The 22,106-nt window shown below is 40.3% G+C and overlaps 1 protein-coding gene across 3 annotated transcripts in view; it reads right to left on the reverse strand.

The window, feature by feature from the left end:
• FRMD4A (FERM domain containing 4A) overlaps window positions 1-22,106 on the reverse strand; it is a 435,019-nt gene that overhangs the window by 334,317 nt on the left and 78,596 nt on the right. The window contains exon 1 of one of the 3 annotated variants that reach the window (XM_056573364.1): window positions 3,824-4,443. The exons of the other annotated variants lie outside the window; for them this stretch is intronic. Coding sequence (XP_056429339.1) covers window positions 3,824-3,889 — 66 coding nt within the window. The 5' untranslated portion in view covers window positions 3,890-4,443. Of the gene's footprint in view, window positions 1-3,823; window positions 4,444-22,106 lie in introns of those variants that run through there. 3 annotated transcript variants of the gene reach the window in all.

The raw sequence follows: 22,106 nt of genomic DNA on the forward strand, positions 1-22,106 counted from the left end.
ATTAGAATGATCTGCTGCCTATATATATAGATAGATAGATATACACACGTTTGTTTTTCTTTTTTATTTGTCATATGACCTATATGACCTACTAAGTGAAATATGCAAGTACATAACTATTCCTTATTAGAGAATGTTTCCTGTTTAAAATACCGTACTTCTCGTTGGCAAGGAGAGATATATAGTTTTTATAGACTGCGAGTGATAAGTGATAACACCTAGAGCACTGTAATATATGCTGGTGCTACATAAACAATAAAACAGTGCTGCATAATGTTAAGAACAATAACTAAACATTAAAGGGGTACTCCGGTGATAAAACTATTTTTTTTTCTTTTTTAAATCAACTGGTGCCAGAAAGTTAAACATATTTGTAAATTACTTCTATTAAAAAAAAATCTTAATCCTTGCAGTACTTATTAGCTGCTGAATGCTACAGAGGAAATTCCTTTCTTTTTGGAACACTGATGACATCACGACCACAGTGCTCTCTGCTGACATCTCTGTCCATTTTAGCAACCATGCATAGCTGATGCATGCTAAGGGCAGCATGGTGGCTCAGTGGTTAGCACTGCTGCCTTGCAGTGCTGGGGCCTTGGGTTCAAATCCCACTAAGGACAACAATAAATAAATAAAGACTTATTATTATAATAATGTCAGCAGAGAGCAGTGTGTTGGTGATGTCATCAGAGAGCATTCCAAAAAGAAAAGAAATTCCTCTGTAGTATTTAGCAGCTAATAAATACAGGAAGGATTAAGATTTTTTAATAGAAGTAATTTACAAATATGTTTAACATTCTGGCACCAGTTGATTTAAAAAAGAAAAAAAATTGTGTACGCTTTAAGGTTGTGATGCTATGATCAATGAGTTGTTCCAACTCTTCTGCTTCTATACACTAAAGGGGCTTTTCAGATGCTACAGAATTTCGATATGACTGACCAGCAGAGGTCTCTACTGTCTACTGCAGTGTTTCCCAACCAGGGTGCCTCCAGATGTTGGACAACTACAACTCCCAGCATGCTGGGAGTTGTAGTTTTGCAACACCTGGAGGCTCCCTGGTCGGGAAACACTGGTCTACTGCCTCAATAAAACAATGCCAAAGAAGAATGAGATTATAACTGAGCAAATCTATAGTAAGAGTCACCAAATCTGAATCTAATGAATCAGCTATCAATTTGTTAAAGGGGTTATCCAGGAAAAAACTTTTTATATATATATCAACTGGCTCTAGAAAGATAAACATATTTGTAAATTAACACAAATAATGTGTGCAGCTCACAACCTAGTATCCGGGGTTAAATGTGGTTGACAAATCGGTCCCCACCGACTAAGTAAAAAGAATTTAGAAGCAAAATTTCAACCACACCTCCAGGTTACCACCCTTCTGGGTGCACAGTGAAAAGATGGTTTGAAAACAGTTAGTTTGAATAATGCAAAATTTTATTAAAATACAATCATAAAATAAATAATGAAATATTCAATTAAAAAACATTTTGACAGAGCAATAGTACGTATAATTAATAACCATAGGGCCCTAATGGTATAATAGTGATAAATGTAGCACTGCTGTTTTAAATGGTTAGCCGACTATCCGGAATATATTGGTGGTTCGACAATTGGATATCTGGTTGTAAATTGGACTGGGCTGCCCGTAGTGTTTGGAAAGATAAATGATGCTCACTGTGTCCGCTGGTCCTGTACTGCGACGGGCCGAAGATGGTATGGATAACAATTGTAAATTACAAGCGGCGGCTTGGCTGCAGAGCGTTGTCTTTCATTCAGTTTAGGTGCGGGGCTCTGGCAGAAGACTCCCATGCTGGAGGTCCGTAGCAGCGGCGTGCGACTGTTGTGTTGACGGACCCACGCTGGCTGACTCCGGTAGAAACGCCCGTGGTGGTAGCAGCATGTGAAGCAGATCAATACGCCTGGTGAGTGGAAATCCCGGCTGGAGCAACAGGTCTGTGGGTGGCTAATTTAGATTGATGAGCCGGCTTCTGTATGTGCAGCGCGTCTTTGAATTGCTCTGTTCTGTCTAAATTACTTCAATTAAAAAATCTTAATCCTTTCAGTACTTATGAGCTGCTGAAGTTGAGTTGTTCTTTTCTGTCTAAGTGCTCTCTGATGACACCTGTCTCAGGAACTGTCCAGAGTAGAAGCAAATCCCCATAGCAAACCTCTTCTACTCTGTGCAGTTCCTGAGACAAGCAGAGGTGTCGGCAGAGAGCACTCTTGACAGAATAGAACAACTCAACTTCAGCAACCGATAATTATTGAAAGGATTAAGATTTTTTAATAGAAGTAATTTACAAATCTGTTTAACTTTCTGCAGCCAGTTGATATATGTAAAAAAGTTTCTTCCTGGAATACCCCTTTAAGTTTTCAGTAACTTGTTCTGTTCCTATTCCCCAGAGAAATCCTGTTTAATACAGTCCTAGGAGACCTTAAAGCAGCATGCCTTTTTTAATCAACAACTGATTCATTATATTCCCATTTAGTGAATTTTACTGTGGATTTACTCATCTCTACTGCTAATAGATTAGGTTATATCTTTTTAGATATGCCACTTAGCTATATGTTCCGCTAAACCTGAAATAATAAATACTGAATTACTGGAAAATTTAAAGGTTAAAATATATATATATATATACAGTACAGACCAAAAGTTTAGAAACACCTCATTCTTTATTTTCATGACTATGAAAATTGTAGATTCACACTGAAGGCATCAAAACTATGAATTAACACATGTGGAATTATAAACATAACAAAAAAGTGTGAAACAACTGAAAATATGTCATATTCTAGGTTCTTCAAAGTAGCCTTTGCTTTGATTACTGCTTTGCACACTCTTTCTCTTGATGAGCTTTAAGAGGTAGTCACCTGAAATGGTCTTCCAACAGTCTTGAAGGAGTTCCCAGAGATGCTTATCACTTGTTGGCCCTTTTGCCTTCACTCTACGGTCCAGCTCACCCCAAACCATCTCGATTGGGTTCAGGTCCGGTGACTGTGTAGGCCAGGTCATCTGGCGCAGCACCCAATCACTTACTTTCTTGGTCAAATAGCCCTTACACAGCCTGGAGGTGTGTTTGGGGTCATTGTTCTGTTGAAAAATAAATGATGGTCCAACTAAACTCAAACCGGATGGAATAGCATGCCGCTGCAAGATGCTGTGGTAGCCATTCTGGTACAGTATGCCTTCAATTTTGAATAAATCCCCAACAGTGTCACCAGCAAAGCACCCCCACACCATCACACCTCCTCCTCCACACCAGCACACCTGTGAAGTGAAAACCATTTCAGGTGACTACCTCTTGAAGCTCAACAAGAGAATGCCAAGAGTGTGCAAAGCAGTAATCAAAGCAAAAGGTGGCTAGAACCTAGAATGTGACATATTTTCACACTTTTTTGTTATGTATATAATTCCACATGTGTTAATTCATAGTTTTGATGCCTTCAGTGTGAATCTACAATTTTCATAGTCATGAAAATAAAGCAAACTCAGAATGAGAAGGTGTTTCCAAACTTTTGGTCTGTACAGTATATACACAGTTTATTTTGTTGGCTTGTATAAACAATTTGTTGCTAGAGTCATGATGAAAATGGATCATTTTCAAATCATCTGTGGCACAAATCCAGACTTATTCTTAAGAAACTTAAGCACTTGGATTAAGACTTCTCCGACAATGTTAATCACAGTATTTAATAATACACAATGCAAGCCAATAACTACACTGATAAACACAACAGCTCACATTACATTAATACAAACTGTAAAACTAATCCCCTATATAAAGCACATAACAATAAAAAAAAACTACTTACAAACATATCCATCATCAGGTGCTCCAGTGTTGCCTCAATATCTTCCAGTTTGGCTGCGAGAGTCATTTTCAGATGTAACAAATGTAGCAAAAACTGATATAAAATGCTATATAAATGACTGTGTATCCACTAGTTTGTTTTTGGTTTCAAGAAATTGTATCCGAAATCAACTGAATAGTCAGTTCTGGTCACATGAGAAGGACAGGCGGCTACAGTGTACGGCAGATCTTTATTGCTATAGCCAGCTTCCAGTTTCCTATGAGTTGATATTTGTATGATGCTGTGAGGATGATCCCAATTATTGTTCCAAGTTTAGCTCGGAATGATTCTAAAGTTGAGCGTGTACATTGCAGCTGGATAGTGACACAGCTGGGACCACGGACTGGAACAGAATGAGGCATGTTCCTCTGTGACTGATATTTATATGTTTCTACTTTTTGACTCCTTCTGCCTTTTACTGCTTGGTCCTGACCTTTCATTAATGTCTGCACACACTGGAAAGTATTGTAGGACAAGGCAGAATTGGGTTGTGATCAATGCTAGGCCAATTCACATAGCTCCATCATGAATAATCCTTTGTGCCATGATTGAAATTTCCTTGTAGAGCCACAAACAGAAAGAGAATAGTGTTTCAGATAAGGGAAATTTACACCCTCATTTTCCCCTCTGTTATTAGATTAGAAGTCAAATTTCCCAAAATAGTCTTTGATTCCCCTAAATTCATCAAAGTGACCACTGGCTTCTTTGTCCATGAATTGCTTCATTTAGCCCAATGAAGGAACTGGCACAGCCTGTGTCCTATTTTGATAAGCAGATGGGAAGACATCTCGCATATCTGAATGTTTTATTGAGTAAGTTACTTTTGTACATCAAGCAAGACTATATCTGAAATACGGCCGCAGACATTCCAATGACAACACTCTTCAGAAACGTTTCTGGAGATCTTTCCACCTTCAGTTTACCGGTAATTTATTTTGTAACTATTTTGTTTTTGTGTTTTTTGCCCATCCTTTATCTTGGCTAAGTAGGATCTGATTTATAAACTAGAGCATAAATAGATAAATTTTATGTTTCACATTTCCAGGAAGACCAGGAAACATTAAAGGGGTATTCCGGCCATAGACAGCTTATCCCCTATGCAAAGTATAGTGGATAAGATGTCTGATCGCGGGCCCTCGGCGATCACACATTTTATCCTCTATACTTTTCATAGGGGATAAGATGTCTATGGCTGGAATACCCCTTTAACATGGGTGGCAAAGAATAGAGTGATAGAATTACACAATGTAGAGTTTAGTATCAATGGAGCTAAAAGGGGTTCTCCACTGCCCTGCCTTCCGGAGCTCCGCTCCCAGCGTCCGGAAGTATATTACTCCGAACGCTGTGTGCGGGCTTCCGTGTTCGAGGCCACCCCCTCGTGATGTCACGCCTCCCGCCCCCTCAACAAAAGTCTATGGGAAGGGGGCGCGAGGAGGTGGGCGTGACGTCACGAAGGGGCGGCCTCGAACACGGAAGCCCGCACACAGCGTTCGGAGTAATAAACTTCTGGACGCTGCGAGCGGAGCTCCAGAAGGCAGGGCAGTGGAGAACCCCTTTAAAGGGAAACACATAGGTCCAGATTTGCCACTGAAAATGCATTAGAATTCTGGTGTCATATGAACCAAATATGTCTTACATAACTCTTGCCATATTTATAATGAGTTTTAGACAATTGTTAAACACTTTTTCACAACGCCTCACAAAAGACAAGACCTAAATCATGCACCAGAATTTTAGTGCATTTCTTGGCACATAATTGCGGACTAAAGTAAACCAACTTGGGGAATGTTCACACGGCGGATAATTATGCATTAAATGCAGTTCCAAACGGATTACTCTGAAAGAATTGACATGTCAATTCTTTTGGCAGAGGCCAGAATCGGGATGTCTGCCAAGTGCATAGTGCAGTAGAATCCCAATCAGCAGCAGAGTCCTAATGGGAGTCTGCTGCAATGGAATTTCCTAGCAGAATTTTTCTGGTGGTCAAAGAATGCAACAAATTTAATTTCTTGATACAATTTTACAAATCTGGTGCATTTGAAGACTGTCTAAGTCTGCACTGCCTAAAAATTTGACAGTTTTAGTAAGCGGAGTAGTTTTCCATAGCAACATCCTGATTCCAGTTTTCATTTTTTGTAATAAAAAGTCTTGAAAAGTAAACGGAATTGGTTACTATTGGAAACTACTCCATTGTTCCCCTGCACAAATTTTGATAAATCTCCCCAACAATGCTTATGGTGGCACTATAGCAAGCTGTGTAAAGTGCTGTGTATTTTGACACCTTATTATAATAGGCAGCATTAACTTGTATCAATTTGTACAATCTGTGGGATCAGAAATGTATCAATTAGCTTTAGAAGTCAATACCCTACCGCTGGTTCACTTTTGGTAGGTACTAACCACTAGATATTGCCAGCACCCCCCAAGACCTGCCATTCTGGAGATGGTCTGACTTAACCCTTGACAGCTGCCACGGTACGAAGATAACCAATTCACTGTCTGTATTTTGATGTTATGGCCAATTGGTGTACATATTTTTCTTGAGGAAAAATTTAATTTTGAAAATGATTCATAATCTGCACTCCACTCGAATTCCTATAAACACTGCGCAATGTATGAGGGTCTGCAGTCAGCTGACGGATACGCTTCACTCGTACTTGGAACCTTTTATGTTAGGGGACACAACAATGGCATAATGATTCAGGAATGTGAACAGCAACGATTTTATGTAGACTCTTTTCACTAGGAAACACATTGCTCTGCCCCAATTCATTTTGTTTTATTTATTGTTCTACTCCACAGATTCCATTAAATTATATTTTATATTTAGGTAAATTTTTTGATATTCATGTTTACTATGACCAAGATCAAGATATTATTTTAGTGAATGGAAACAAGATGATTTCCCCTGAATATGTCTATTTAGCCCAGTGTATTAAAGGGGAACTCCGGTGGGAAAAAAATGTTTTCAAATCAACTGGCTCCAGAAAGTTTAACAGATTTGTAAATTACTTCTATTTAAAAATCTTAATCCTTCCAGTACTTATCAACTGCTGTATACTACAGATATACCACAGATAAATGTGTGAAGTTCTTTCCAGTCTGATAACAGTGCTCTCTGCTGACACCTCTGTCCGTGTCAGGAACTGTCCAGAGCAGGAGAGGTTTTCTTTGGGGATTTGCTTCTAAGGCTGGGTTCACATGACGTTTTTCAACTACGGTTCCCGCATACGATTTCATTAGTGAAAACATATGGAACGGTATTGAAAACCGTATACATAGGCAAAGTATTGCAAACCGTATGCACCCTGATGCATACGGTTGTGTACGGTTTGCTTGTAATACAGTTTTTAACAGTACTACAAACCGTGTTCAACCAAGGTTTTGACTCCGGGTTAAAAACGGTATTGCAACCGCATACCTTTTTTTTTTAAACATGAACATCAATGGGAAACGCACATGTATACAAATCCATACAGCGAAACCGTATGCGTTTTTTTCTTTGCACATGCGCATTTGCATCCTAAAGTCCCCACCCAAGATCCCTACCATTAACAATGGACAGAATTTTCAAAAACTTATGTTTTCAAAAAAATTAAAACGGACGGAACTGTATGCACTTTTAAAAACAGTATACGGTTTAAAAACACATGCGGTTTACTTTTTCCCATACTGTTCCATCCGTTTTTTTGCCATATGGTTTTCTTTAGAAAAATGGATTGAAAACAGTATGGCAAAAACGTGATGTAAACCCAGCCTGATCTGGACAGTTCCTGACACGGACAGAGGTGTCAGCAGAGAGCACTGTTGTGAGACTGGAAAGAACTGCACAATTTTCTCTGTAGTGCTAATAAGTATTGGTAGGGTTAAGATTTTTTTTTTATAGAAGTAATTTACAAATCTGTTTAACTTTCTGGCACCAGTTGTTTTAAAAACATTTGTTTTCCACTCGTTTCCACCAGTGTTCCCCTTTAAAGATGTAACAGACATGATGGGGCCTCTGGGTGAAAAACAAAAAGCTTTCCAATTATTGACAGTATTGAAAAAGGGGATTTATTTTAAGTTAGGGAGGAAGTATAAATTGTATACCTTTTCAATACATGATAAAAGCTTTATTAACACAACACAATTTTTAATGCATCAGTCATGGCTATCCAGGAACTTATTCTTGTCAACTATCCTACTAGCCTGACCTTTTTTTACCTTCCCTTTGGTCATTTCTTCAGCTCAGCAATCCATCTCTATGTTCACAGGAACTAAGTACCCCTCCAGGGAAATCCCTACAATGCTCAATAGAGCCGTGTGAATCAATTTTGGGCACATATGTTTTGTTTAGGTAATGCTTTCCCGCAGCACCAGACTCTTCGCCGTAACATGATCACCCACTGCTTCTAGCTGGTCAATAGTGTTGAGCGGCATAGGCCATATTCGAATTCGCGAATATTCGCGAATATATGGACGAATATTCGTCATATATTCGCGAATATTCGCATATTCGTTATATCCTCGTTTTATTTTCGCATATGCGAAATTTCGCACGCCAGTCTCACACAGTAGTATTAGAGCCATCTTTACACCACACAAGCTGGAAGCAGAGAGGGATGATCACTGTGATGTGTACTGTGAAGAAAAAAAAACAAAAAAACAAAACGAATATTCGTAATTACGAATATATAGCGCTATATTCGCGAAATTCGCGAATTCGCGAATATGCGATATTCGCGAATAATATTCGAATTGCGAATATTCGCGAGCAACACTACTGGTCAAGAGTAACAAAAAAGAAAACCATGGATTTTTTGTAGTATGGAAGATGACTGTAAAGGCCAAAGGGGGAGATTTATCAAAACCTGTCCTGAGGAAAAGTTGCTAAGTTGCCCATAGCAACCAATCAGATCACTTTTAAAATTTCTGAAAAGGCCTCTGAAAAAATGTAAGAAGCAATCTGATTGGTTGCTATGGGCAACTCAGCAACTTTTCCTCTGGGCAGGTTTAGATAACTCTCCCCCAATATATTTTTTCCAGTTTGACCCGAGAATAAGAGTAACAATGGACCTTCAAAGTTTCATTTCAATGATTTTATTTATTTTTCTTACAATTGTGGATCTTTTGAAGATATTGATACTTATGCTCTTTGGTATTATACTACCAAGGCTGGTTTGAGGTTGGATGCCACCCTAAATCATCTAAGCTATACCTTTAACATACATACAATAAGATCTCTATACAAAGCATAGGTGAAGAGATGGCACTGCTCAGTATCGCTTAGTAGTGATTTCAGGTGTGGAGTCGATCAGAGCTAGACGAACGGTCTTCCTATCCAATATATGAGTAGGTAGGGGTGCTAGGATATAATGTATACAAACAAATCAATAAACTGGCTAATGAAGACTGGCATATCCGTACTTACCGCGGGGTACACAACTTGATACTCCTCAGACCGGGATCAAACGAGGACATCGGCAGGAGACATTTGTGGTGTCCCGGTACCGTATTACATACGTTACCTTGTGGTGAGATCCCAAAAAGTCAGAGTCCCTAGGAACAGTGGGGGTCCTCTTCCTTAGTTAACCCCTCGTCACCCCTCAGTTAGCTAGAATTTATGTAAATATAAATGTAAAGATGTATATTTAATATTCCTACCTTGTTCGCGTCACAGGACCTGCGGGTCATGTGACCGGGTTACAGAACTCTATGGTTTTGCTAAAGGACCTTTGGTGGATCTAGTCAGGTGATCAGCCACAATCCATTGTAACGGTGAGTGACAGCTGATATGGACCAATCCAAAACGGCTCAGCCCCTGCCCATATAAGGGAGCTGCAGCCATTAATAGCTCTCTTGTTCCTGCGCTGCCAAGCAAGCAGCATCATTGCTCTTGGGTTGCTGACTCTGGACGAGGTAGGACCTCCGCAGCTTTCAAGACAATTACTAGGGAAAAGCCTTGCGGCCTGGGCCTGCGCTAGAGACGGATAGTTCTTAAAAATCCCCGCTATCTCCGCAAGACCTCTGGACCTAATCTAACCCCTAAATACAGCGGATCTATGCAAGTACAATCCTCCTAATCTTAAGAGAACTTCCCGATCCTAAGCAACTGTCAGTCACTGCTGTGCTGTCAATATAGACTCTGTTATCTGGACTGTTACCGATACTGCATGTACGGAAAATCTTCAGTAAAGTTCCTGCAAGTTTTAAGTTCAGCACTGCTGTGGACAATCCATTTATTTTACAATCCATTTATTTTACATTTTATTTTACACTAACCTATCGCTCTTGGGAAGGGTGGCATCACTACAGAGTTTTAACCCCCACCCTGGCGTCATGAGTGACAAGGGTTAACAGTGCCTTTTATTATACAGAACCGCAACACCCCAATTACCCTACATCACTCCACAAGGCTTTCCACACCGTGCTTCACCATACATGCATGCTGCTCAGAGGCGAACAACCGGTGTTTTCGCACACTTAGTGCTTCATCCGGCCTCAATGAGGCCGGATGAAGCACTAAGTGTGTGAAAACACTGTTTTTTTTGCCTCTGAGCGCCATGCATGTCTCCTGCCGAAGTCCTCGCTTGATCCCGGTCTGAGGAGTATCGAGTTGTGTACCCCGCGGTGAGTGCCGATTTGCTTTTTCAAGTCTTCATTGCACAGTTCATTAATAAGATCTCTATACTCCTATTACTCTATACTTTAAATGGGTGATAAAAAGTATCTGCTTACAAGATTTTTGCTTATTTAGTCTAACCCCATTGTATACAACTAATGCGTTTTACAGAAAGAAAATGTAGCTTAGATGTTCATATAAATTGAATAAAAGGAAGGTTTACATGACATAAATGTACCAACAAATAAGGTGTCCAAAATACATCTGTTTGTGCACTACCAGCATAATACAATGGTTTAAAAGAAAGAGGGTTCAACATGAAAACATGTATTCACTGGTCTTAGGGAGCGTAAGAATATCAGTAATAAAGTTCTATGTCTATTCTGACACAAGGGAATTGTGCTACTCAAGAACAGATCAGACTGTATTATGTAGCGTAACCAAAGGCTCTATATAATAGTCCTATTAATTTCGCTCTGTATGATATACTGAAGAGCTGATACTACCAAGCATGTTTTGTATTGCTCTGAATTGATGTATTTACAGCCAAAAACAACGTACTGTTCACTGCTTTATAATTCACTATTCTGTTACCAGTGGTATCAGACGTACCAAACAACCATACACAGGTCCATAATATTAAACTGTGAGGACTCTGTGTACTACTATACAAGCTTGATGGATATAACTTTGACATGTTTGGAGAAGGATAAAAAAAAAACACAGGGGGCGCTCCCTGATGAGGGGTATCTGCTGATGTGTGCCCTTCACCACACCACAGTGAGATACCCACCTTGTATGGCCGTGAACTTAATCATACGGCGATAAGCACGGGCTGGGTCAATGGTTTTAGTTGGCTGCTGCGCTCCTACCGGTATCGGGCCCCAATAATGCAGATGAGGTGTAAAAAAGGGTTTTGCGGAAGCGCTGCACAACAAAAACATGAAGCAAGGACTCGAGCAGCACAGGACAATAAAATGTTTTATTGGTATAACGGGGACAACGCGTTTTGGCATGAACTCATGCCTTCCTCAGGTCCACTTACAGTGCCCAAGTAGATTCTGGTAGTACTGTAGAGCTGGTCAGAGGTCCTGTGTGCATCTGTGCAGCCGCCGGTCAGACCGGTCCCCGTTATACCAATAAAACATTTTATTGTCCTGTGCTGCTCGAGTCCTCACTTCATGTTCTTGTTGTGCAGCGCCTCCGCAAAACCGTTTTTAACACCTCATCTGTCTAACTTTGACATGTATGAGGACTAAATGAAAAATCAAGGTAAAACTTTGGAAAATGCTGTTTTTCCAACTCCAAACTTTCAATGTTGTTTGCTGAGATTAGCTACATTAAAAGTCACGTAGTCCAAGTGTTCAATGTAAGTCTCACGCCTCCAGTGTTTGTGGTGAATCCTAGCGTGTCCCAGGATGCTGTCCCAGGGGGCTGACTCCCACTCTAAATCCGCAATAAGTAAAATAATTGTTCCTCGGAAAATCCAATAAAATGTAGGAACAATAAAATAGCAAATACATGGCATAGATTAAGGACTGACGCATTTCAAGCACTACATGCTTTTAATCAGCTCTTTATGATGCCACTTCTATGCCATGTACTTGTTATTTTATTGTTCTTAAAACAAAGAAAACCTCCATTTTACAGGATTTGTCGAGGAGAAATTTGTTTATTAAAAGTCAAGAGTGAGCTAAAGCAACAATACCAAATACAAAATGGGAAACTTTGTAAAGGATGTTCTAGCTAGTGCTATAATGATATGAAAAACATTGCATATCTCCACCAGACACCAATAGTGTCAAGGGTTAACACAGTGTATGAAGGTAAATGTATTTTTGTTTGAGCACTAATGTATCTTATGGTGGTCAGAGGTTGTGTTATAAATGAAATAACAGTATTTGGATTGTAGGGTGTTGATTTTGGATCAAAACAATTTGGCTGACACTGAAATGAGATATCGTGAACTACATTGCCACTGGCCAAAAACAACTAAGTCTGGCATTATGCGTTCATGGTGTGCATAAAGCAATACAATATCAATGCCTATACTTGTATATGCAGTCATATTTTCTCTGTTATGTAATCCATCAAACAGCAGACTACTACTCAAGTCTATGATTTTACTATGAGCTGATTCCCAATCTGAAAATGCTTAAGACTTTATAGGGCAGATTTATTAAGATTGGCATTTCATACGCCAGTCCTTAACTACAGTACGCCTCTTAATAAATTTGGCACATCTTGGACTGGAAAAGAAATCTACACCTGCTATGAAAAGGCATAGATGTGTGCTGCTTTTTGTAACATTTTCTGGCGTAGAAGTTGTTGGCCACTCCGCTCCAATAAACCCGATGCACTTAGAATTTCTCACCACGTTTGAAAAGAGGTGAGAATAGTTGCTAATTTATAATGCAAATACGGTAAGTGCCATAATTTGCAACTTTCTAGGTCATAAAAGTGGTCACATACAATAATAAATTCCTTCATGTGTATGTTTATTGGCTGAAATACAGAACTTCCCCAGGCTTTTCTCCCATTTAAGAAAAGTGAGGATAGAATTTTAAACATCTTACCTAGTACTTGTGTTATATTTATATCACATATGAGCCAAACACCACTGAATTTTTATGGTAATCCTATTTTCTATTTGTTCTAAATGTGCAGGATATCCTCGCCTGTTGAGGTGACAAGTTTAAAGGGGTACTCCACCCCTAGACATCTAATCCCCTATCCTTTGGATAGGGGATAAGATGTCTGAATGCGGGGTCCTGCCGCTGGGGACCCCCACAATATAGCATGTAGCACCCACCTGTATCTGCCTCTGGCAGCGCTGGAGGTTCTGGCTCCCGACCACGGGAACGGAAGATCGTGACATCACGACTCCGCCCCTGTGTGATGTCCCGTCCCGCCCCCTCTATGCAAGTCTATGGGAGGGGGCGTGACACGCCCCCTCCCATAGACTTTCATTGAGGGGGCGGGGCATGGCATCACACGGGGGCGGAGTCGTGTTGTCACGATCTTCCGTTCCTGTGGTCAGGAGCCAGAACCTCCAGCGCTGCCAGAGGCAGATACAGGTGGGTGCTGCATGCTATATTGTGGGGGTCCCCAGCGGCAGGACCCCGCATTCAGACATCTTATCCCCTATCCAAAGGATAGGGGATTAGATGTCTAGGGGTGGAGTACCCCTTTAAACTTGCTATATTGCAGGGGGTCCCCAGCAGCGGGACCCCGCGATCAGACATCTTATCCCCTATCCTTTGGATAGGGGATATGATGTCTAGGGGTGGAGTACCCCTTTAAGCCTTGATGCCACTTTTTGGCAGTTTTAGATTTTTGAGTCAAAACCATAAGTGGATTCATAAGGAAGGGAAAAATATGAAGATAGAACTTACACTGCTTCTGTCAGATCCACTTCTGCCTTTGGCCCAAAAACTGCACCCAAAACTGCATGTGTTGCCTAAGGATGCAAATCCACACAACTTTTCAGTGTCATTTTTTTTAGGCAAAACAAAATTCAAAATAATTACACAAAAGTTGTGTGGACTGCCCCCTTATTTAGCACTCCCAAGATGCAGTTTTTGTGGCATTTTCTCAAAAAAGTGGGTTTTTGTATAGATTTTTTCCCCATTTCTATCCACTGTGCTTTTTTCTTCATGCGGCTCATCACGTGACTGTAGGGAATACTATTGAAGAATTGTGTGAGAGGAAACCCCAGAGAAAAACTTTTATTTGAAATCCACAGTGTTTTGGGTTACTATTGTGTTTTTTCCCCCTCTTATACAGTAGAAGTTTATGGGAGGAAAAACTCTTAGATTTCCTGAAGAAACACCATACCCCAAATATTCTGTGATTTTGGAAAACTAGCCCTGAGCCTAACAACACCATAAAAGGGTCACAAAAACACCAATAGAAAAAAACGTCATGTGGATCTGGCATTTTATACCCTCCTATTGACTCCCAGGTAACATCTGTCTACAATGTTTTTAGCCCAAAAAATGCAACACAGTGAATCCCAGCCTAAATCCCTTAAATTCTAAGTAAAGCAGATTGGTTATATCCAGGAAAAGCACAGGAAATCATAATGTTTTCTTAGTCTTCAAAATATTTAGAAACCAGATTCCACTATGGTAAAAAAAGGTTTTTGTCTTAAAAGACCTAGAATCATAAACAAAAATACGGACAATAACATAGGACAGTACATAATTATACATAATCTATTGTGGACTTATGTAGGATACTAAAAATTTCAGTACAGCATCTATATTAAATTATAAGTAATAAAAAAAACTATTGAAAGTAAATACACATCAGAAAAGCATGCACCAAAAAAACAATCATATGTAGTTTAAACTTAAATGGGTTATCCAGGGATAAAACTCTTTTTTTTTTTTTTTTTTTTTTATATAAACTGGCTCCAGAAAGTTAAACGGATTTGTAAATTACTTCTATTAAATAATCCTTTCGGTACTCAGGAGCTGCTGAAGTTGAGTTGTTCTTTTCTGTGCTCTCTGATGACACCTGTCTCGGGAACTGTCCAGAGTAGAAGCAAATCCCCATAGCAAAACTCTTCTACTCGGTGCAGTTCCCGAGACAAGCAGAGATGTCAGCAGAGAGCACTGTTGCCAGACAGAAAAGAACAACCCAACTTCAACAGCTGAATATTATTGGAAGGATTAAGTAATTTACACATCTGTTTAACTTTCTGGAGTTAGTTGAGATATATATATATATATATATATATATATATATATATAAGTTTTTTCCTGGAATACCTCTTTAATATAATACTAAATAAAGTAACTCTGTTTGCCTGTGTACAAAATGTTGGTACATCACCTTTGCCTAAAGTAAGGCAACTAATAATTGGCGTAAACTAAAACTCGGCAGTGCACACTAGACAAGTGCGTCAGATTTATCAATCAGCCTGAGCCACTGACATGCTGCATTTGAAGTCGGTCTATCTAAGTTTGTCTAAGAATAAGACAGTTTTAGTAAGTGTCTCTCAATGTTTACTGTTTAAAGGGGTACTCTACTGGAAAAAAAATAAAATGTTTAATCAACTGGTGCCAGAAGGTTAAACAGATTTGTAAATTACTTCTATGAAAAAATCTTAATCCTTCCAGTATTTATCAGCTGCTGTATGATCCACAAAAAGTTCTTTTCTTTTTGAATTTCCTTTCTGTGTGACCTCAGTGCTCTCTGCTGACACCTCTGTCCATTTTAGGAACTGTCCAAAGTAGGAGCAAATCCCCATAGAAATCCTATCTTGCTCTGGACAGTTTCTAAAATGGATAGAGGTGTAAGCAGAGAACACGGTGGTCCGGCAGAAAGGAAATTCAAAAAGAAAAGAACTTCCTGTGGATCATAACAGCAGCTGATAAGTACTGGAAGGTTTAAGATTTTTCAATAGAAGTAATTTACAAATCTGTTTAACTTTCTGGCACCAGTTGATTTGAAAAAAAAATGTTTTCCAGTAGAATACCCCTTTAAGGGGTTGAACAGTTGGCCTGCACCTGATAGCCAGGAATGCTATGATGTATAGCTGTTAATATGATGGCCTTGACATTTCTTTGTACTGTGAATGGCTTTGTCTGGTTGGGGAGAGAATGAAGCTGGTTGAAGCAAGTCTGAATAGAAAATATGTGCTTTGGATTGAAATGACTGGTGATGCTGTGAGCTAACTACCCCTGGACTGGTGCTTTCACATGGGACAAAACTGCTTCAGATTTTCTGCAGTGGGAAATTCTGCAGCATTTCTGCAGCAGCAAATAGCTGCACCAGCCCACTGCTGTAAAATATTGCAGCCTATATGTTCCAAGGGAAAACACCCGAAATATCAACACATATATTACTATGCTATTCTGTACCCATAAAGGCAAGGCATAGAATCCTAATCAACTCTACAGTAGACATTTCTGGTGATCATAAATAGAGATGAGCGAACTTACAGTAAATTCGATTTGTCACTTACTTCTCGGCTCGGCAGTTGATGACTTATCCTGCATAAATTAGTTCAGCTTTCCGGTGCTCCCGTGGGCTGGAAAAGGTGGATACAGTCCTAGGAGACTCTTTCCTAGGACTGTATCCACCTTTTCCAGTCCACCGGAGCACCTGAAAGCTGAACTCATTTATGCAGGAAAAGTCATCAACTGCTGAGCCGAGAAGTTCGTGACGAATCGAATTTACTGTAAGTTCGCTCATCTCTACTCATAAATACACCACGGACTTGTTAGCAGTGCAGCAGCTACAATTCTTCTAGAATTCTTCTAAAGCCTGTGGAGGAGACTTCTGGGGACCATGAGGGTATACAGATATCCCCTACAGGTATACACTGTCTACATACACAGATAGAATTATACATTCATAGTAAAAGCAAATTAACCATGGGACATCACAGCTAAATACACTTAATTACCAAATATGAAATATTGTACCAGAAACTGTTAATATAAAGGAGCTTTTCAAGTATGTGGGAAATAATGAAAAGTCACAGTGTGATTACATTACCATAGGCCTGACCTCTGTAGCATCTCTGTTATCCTCTTCTACCTGAAGGGCTTTAATATCCAGCAAAGAAGGAAACGCTGTCATGGAAACTGAAAATTTACAAACCTTCTACAAAGGATTCCAGAGAAACTCGGCCCAATACCCCAGTGAGTGCAGTAGCCATGTTGTGCTGTGTATTGTGCAATGTACAAGCCTCTGGAGAAGCTCCTGCCTAGAGATGAGCAAACTTACAGTAAATTCGATTCGTCACGAACTTCTCAGCTCGGCAGTTGATGACTTTTCCTGCATAAATTAGTTCAGCTTTCCGGTGCTCCCGTTGGCTGGAAAAGGTGGATACAGTCCTAGGACACTCTTTCCTAGGACTGTATCCACCTTTTCCAGCCCACCGGAGCACCGGAAAGCTGAACTAATTTATACAGGAAAAGTAATCAACTGCCGAGCCGAGAAGTTCATGATGAATCAAATTTACTGTAAGTTCGCTCATCTCTACTCCTGCCCTCATCATAGGTGACCCGCCAGCCTCCAGCTGCTCTTTCTTACTGCTAGTTGTGCATTATCTCTTTATTTTTCTTAAATATGCATTTTTTTTTATTTTGGAACCAATTACAGTGATCCCTCAACTTACAATGGCCTCAACATACAATAGTTTCAACATACAATGGTCTTTTCATTGTAACTTGAAACCAGACTCAACATACAATGTACAGACAGTCCAGATCTGTGATACCTGTCACAACTGGAGGAACTGACCAATCAGAATGGGCATTTTACTGGTAAATCACCTGTATTACTATAGTGTATGCACTCACTGGTGTCTGGTAGCGCCCCCTACAGTATAACAAGGAACTACAAGTTCTGTACTACTCCTTACCTGTGCCAGGGTTAGCTGCTCCTTTGGACACCAAGTAAGGGCGGCTCCATTTGGGACACTGTGTGTAATGTATAGGACCCTGAAGAAGCTCCTGTCCTCTACATAAACCATTGTTTCCCAACCAGGGTGCCTCCAGCTGTTGCAAAACTACAACTCCCAGCATGCCCAGACAACCAACTGCTGTCCGGGCATGCTGGGAGTTGTAGTTTTGCAACAGCTGGAGGCACCCTGGTTGGGAAACACTGACAAACAGTGATTACAGCTCCCAGCAGATCTTTCTTACTTTTATATGTAAGGATTTGCTTTATCTCTATTAGTTATCTACTTATTTTTCTTTAATCCTCACATTTTCCTATTTTTGGATGACATTTTGGGGCTTCAGATTCAATTACCAGGTTTCCAGTTATGGTCTCAACATACAATGGTTTCAACTAGAGATGAACAAACTTTCAGTAAATTCGATTTGTCACGAACTTCTCGGCTTGGCAGTTGATGAATTATCCTGCATAAATTAGTTCAGCTTTCAGGTGCTCCCGTGGGCTGGAAAAGGTGGATACAGTCCTAGGAGACTCTTTCCTAGGACTGTATCCACCTTTTCCAGCCCACCGGAGCACCGGAAAGCTGAACTAATTTATGCAGGATAAGTCATCAACTGCCGAGCCAAGAAGTTTGTGACGAATCAAATTTACTGTAAGTTCGCTCATCTCTAGTTTCAACATACAATGGTCATCCTGGAACCAATTAATATTGTAACTTGAGGGACCACTGTACTGGTTATCCACAGAGTTATTCTGGTGCACATGAATATTGTAACTTGTGGAGGACAACGCAAGGACTTCAAGCTTCTTTATATGAGCCGATTATTGGCCAAAGGAGCATTCATGATACCTGTTCCATGGTTAAAGGGTCAGCAGTCAGCTGATTAACAAACAAACACTTGTCTGTCAGCTGGATGGCTTATATGTGTGGCTATATAAATCCCTGTTATTGGACGCATATAGCCCTGTGGAATCAGTGGGGGTGCAGCCAACAATGATAATTTTAGGGGCTTCACACCAATCCAGTGATAGTTCATGTAGCCTGGAATGCAACTGTTCAAGCCGTGTGAAAGAAAAACTGTCACCAGTGTCACCCGCACGAACCTGTGGCACTGACTAGTAGTACGGGTGACACTGATTAAAGTGATGCCTACCAGGAAGCAATGTGGAGAGTACAAAAAGAAGATTTATTTTTTTTGAGAGCGCTACTGTCTGGCAATGAGAATCTAATAAAACAGCAATATGAGCTGCCAGCACTTACGCAGGACTAACTTTTATTGAAAAAAGAAGTCAAAATGTAAAACAGGACAACGCATTTCGGCACACACTGGCACCTTCCTCAGGTCCACAAATATAATCTTATGTCGTCCTGGCTGGGATTACTGCTGGTGGCATGCCCGCCCGATAGAGGCCTTACTGATCCTTTTTGTACATCCACTTAAGGTCAGTGTGACACCTTGTGTGTTGGTGGTGGGCATTGAATCATCCCCTTCTTATCCTAGAAATACTACACTAGGGAGCGCCCCATTGTTTTTTTCTCCTCCCTTTTTTTCCTGCCTACCAGGAAGGGATCTGTCACTTTGTCACTCAATTATTTTTCTTTTAGAAAATATGCTAATTAGCAGCTTCGGGCATGGTGAATTCAGCACTGTTTGTTCAACGCTTGGTCCAGCTCATAAATATTCATATCATCCTTCTGCCTCCCAGTTATATATTATTATTTTATTCAGTGTCACCCGCACGACAAGCCAGTACCACTGTTTGATGGGGGTGACACTGGTGACAGTTTCTCTTTAAGGGTACGTTCACACACACAGGATCCTGCACAGATTTGGTGCGCAGGATTTGTAACTGCAGATTAGAAGCTGTGCTCAGTCATTTAGTTTACAATGAAATCTGCAGAAGAAAATCCTGCGCATCAAATCTGCGTATGTAGAAACGTATCCTAAGGCTCTTTAAAGGGGTTATCCAGGAAAAAAAAATTTTTTTTATATATCAACTGGCTCCAGAAAGTTAAACAGATTTGTAAATTACTGTAAATCTTAATCCTTTCAGTACTTATGAGCTTCTGAAGTTGAGTTGTTCTTTTCTGTCTAAGTGCTCTCTGATGACACGTGTCTCGGGAACTGCCCAGTTTAGAAGCAAATCCCCATAGAAAACCTCTTCTACTCTGTGCAGTTCCCGAGACAAGCAGAGGTGTCAGCAAAGAGCACTGTTGCCAGACAGAAAACAACAACTCAACTTCAGCAGCTGATAATTAATGAAAGGATTAAGATTTTTTTTTATAGAAATAACTTACAAATCTGTTTAACTTTCTGGAGCCAGTTGATATAAGAAAAAAAGTTTTTTCCTGAAATACCCCATTAAGTGAGCACAAATCTGCTAGAGTGGCACTTAGTTTGAGGTGCGGCTCAGCCTTTATTTTTATGGATTTGTTCTTTATAGAAAGGTAGAAAATAGGTGGCATGTTCACTGGTACGTGCAATTTAACATCAAAGTGTTATTGAAACTTGGGAAATTGCTCAAACAAATTCCATACATCTGGGCCCAATAGGGTTTAGGCTATCGGGTTCAGGTTACACATGGCAGTAATGTGTGCCTCTCCAATGAAGATTTAGAAACAAACCACGTTGACACGACATACGTTACTAATATTTTATAACATTAGGTTACGGCTGTTCAGTAGAATAACAATATGACCATGGGCCTGCATCCAAATAAAGCAAATAAAAGAATGAAAATATGCCCGATAAACACATGCTAAACACATGCATGAGGTAACTCTGGAAATTGAATTGATATTTATTTCACTACACAGTTCTGCCACGTAATAGCTGGATAGGGGGTAGAGAACAGGTGAAGGGGATATTACAAAGAGGCAGCTAGAATGGACTAAAACATGGGCTCCTGTACAATGCAGCCCATCCATGCTGATACAGACTGCAAGCTGACCAAAACATTGGGACCTGGATAACTCAAGTTAACAGATGGGTTGGCTTTCTGCCACAGGAGCATAAGTGATCCTACTTCTTGAAGGTCAGGCAACAACATGTAAGTCAGGAAATATAGATCAGCGTACAGATCATGTGTGTTATCTGCAGCTCATGAGCCTTGGGGAAGACCATGAGGTTGAAAACATTATAACTCTACGAAAAACTATAATTTGTTCTGAAGTCACTAAAGTATCATCCAAAATTAGAAAAATGAAGATTATAGAATAATAAGTGTGGTGGTCGCCTTGTGGGTGTGAATGGTGGTCGGGATGTTGCTGTGCAGGATAAAAAGGGTGCTATTAACCCTTGTCAGTTGTGACGCCAGGGTGGGGGTTAAATGCTGTATGACTTGGCCTATCGCCACCCTTCCCAAGGATGATAGGTGTTTGCAGAATAAAGTATTGTCCACAACCAGACCTTCGCTGAAAACTTGCACAAACTTTACTGAAGATTTTCTGTAACATGCGAACATACAGTCTTTGTACAGAGTCTATGAATAGCTTAGCTGAGATTGACCGTTGGTTGGAACCCCAAGTAGGTTCTCTAGCTTGTAGGAATCCAGTATGCGCAGATCTGCTGGATATGGGGTTAAGTTTAGGTCCAGGGTCCTTTTCAATAATTGCAGAGAATTTAGAAGAACTCCCTGTGTAATTCAGCTGAGGCTGCAAGGCTTTGGCCTAGTAATTGTCGTTGTAAGTTGCGGAGGTCCTACCTCGTTCAGTGACAGCAACCCAAGAGTGAGAATAATGGCCGCAGCTCCCTTATATGGGCAGGGGCTGGCCGTTCCAGGATTGGTCCACACTATCTGTCAATCAGCCTCACAAAGCATTGTGGGTATCACATGTCCTATGAACCTCTAAAGGTCCTTTTCACTAACCAAAGAGACTAAAGCCTCGTCACGTGACCCGCAGGTCCTGCGATGCTAGCGCAAGGTAAGTACACTTTCTATATACATTTATACACATAATATATTCACTATCTAAGGGGTGATTAGGGGAAGACTAGATCTGAGGACCCCACGGTTCCTAGGAACTCTGGCTTTGGGGACCCCTACCAAGGTACTGTATGTTATACGGTACCGGGACACCACATAAGCATAAGTCCTTACAATAAAAAAAAAAGTCAAAAATAACTGCTAAAGTCTGTAAATAAAATTCTATATTGAAAAAAGAAGCCTCACTGTAGTTCCTGTACAGGACTCTTAATGGTGTGCAGATTTGATGCGCAGAAT

Source organism: Hyla sarda, chromosome 4, assembly GCF_029499605.1.
Source record: "Hyla sarda isolate aHylSar1 chromosome 4, aHylSar1.hap1, whole genome shotgun sequence".
NCBI classification, from domain to species: domain Eukaryota; kingdom Metazoa; phylum Chordata; class Amphibia; order Anura; family Hylidae; genus Hyla; species Hyla sarda.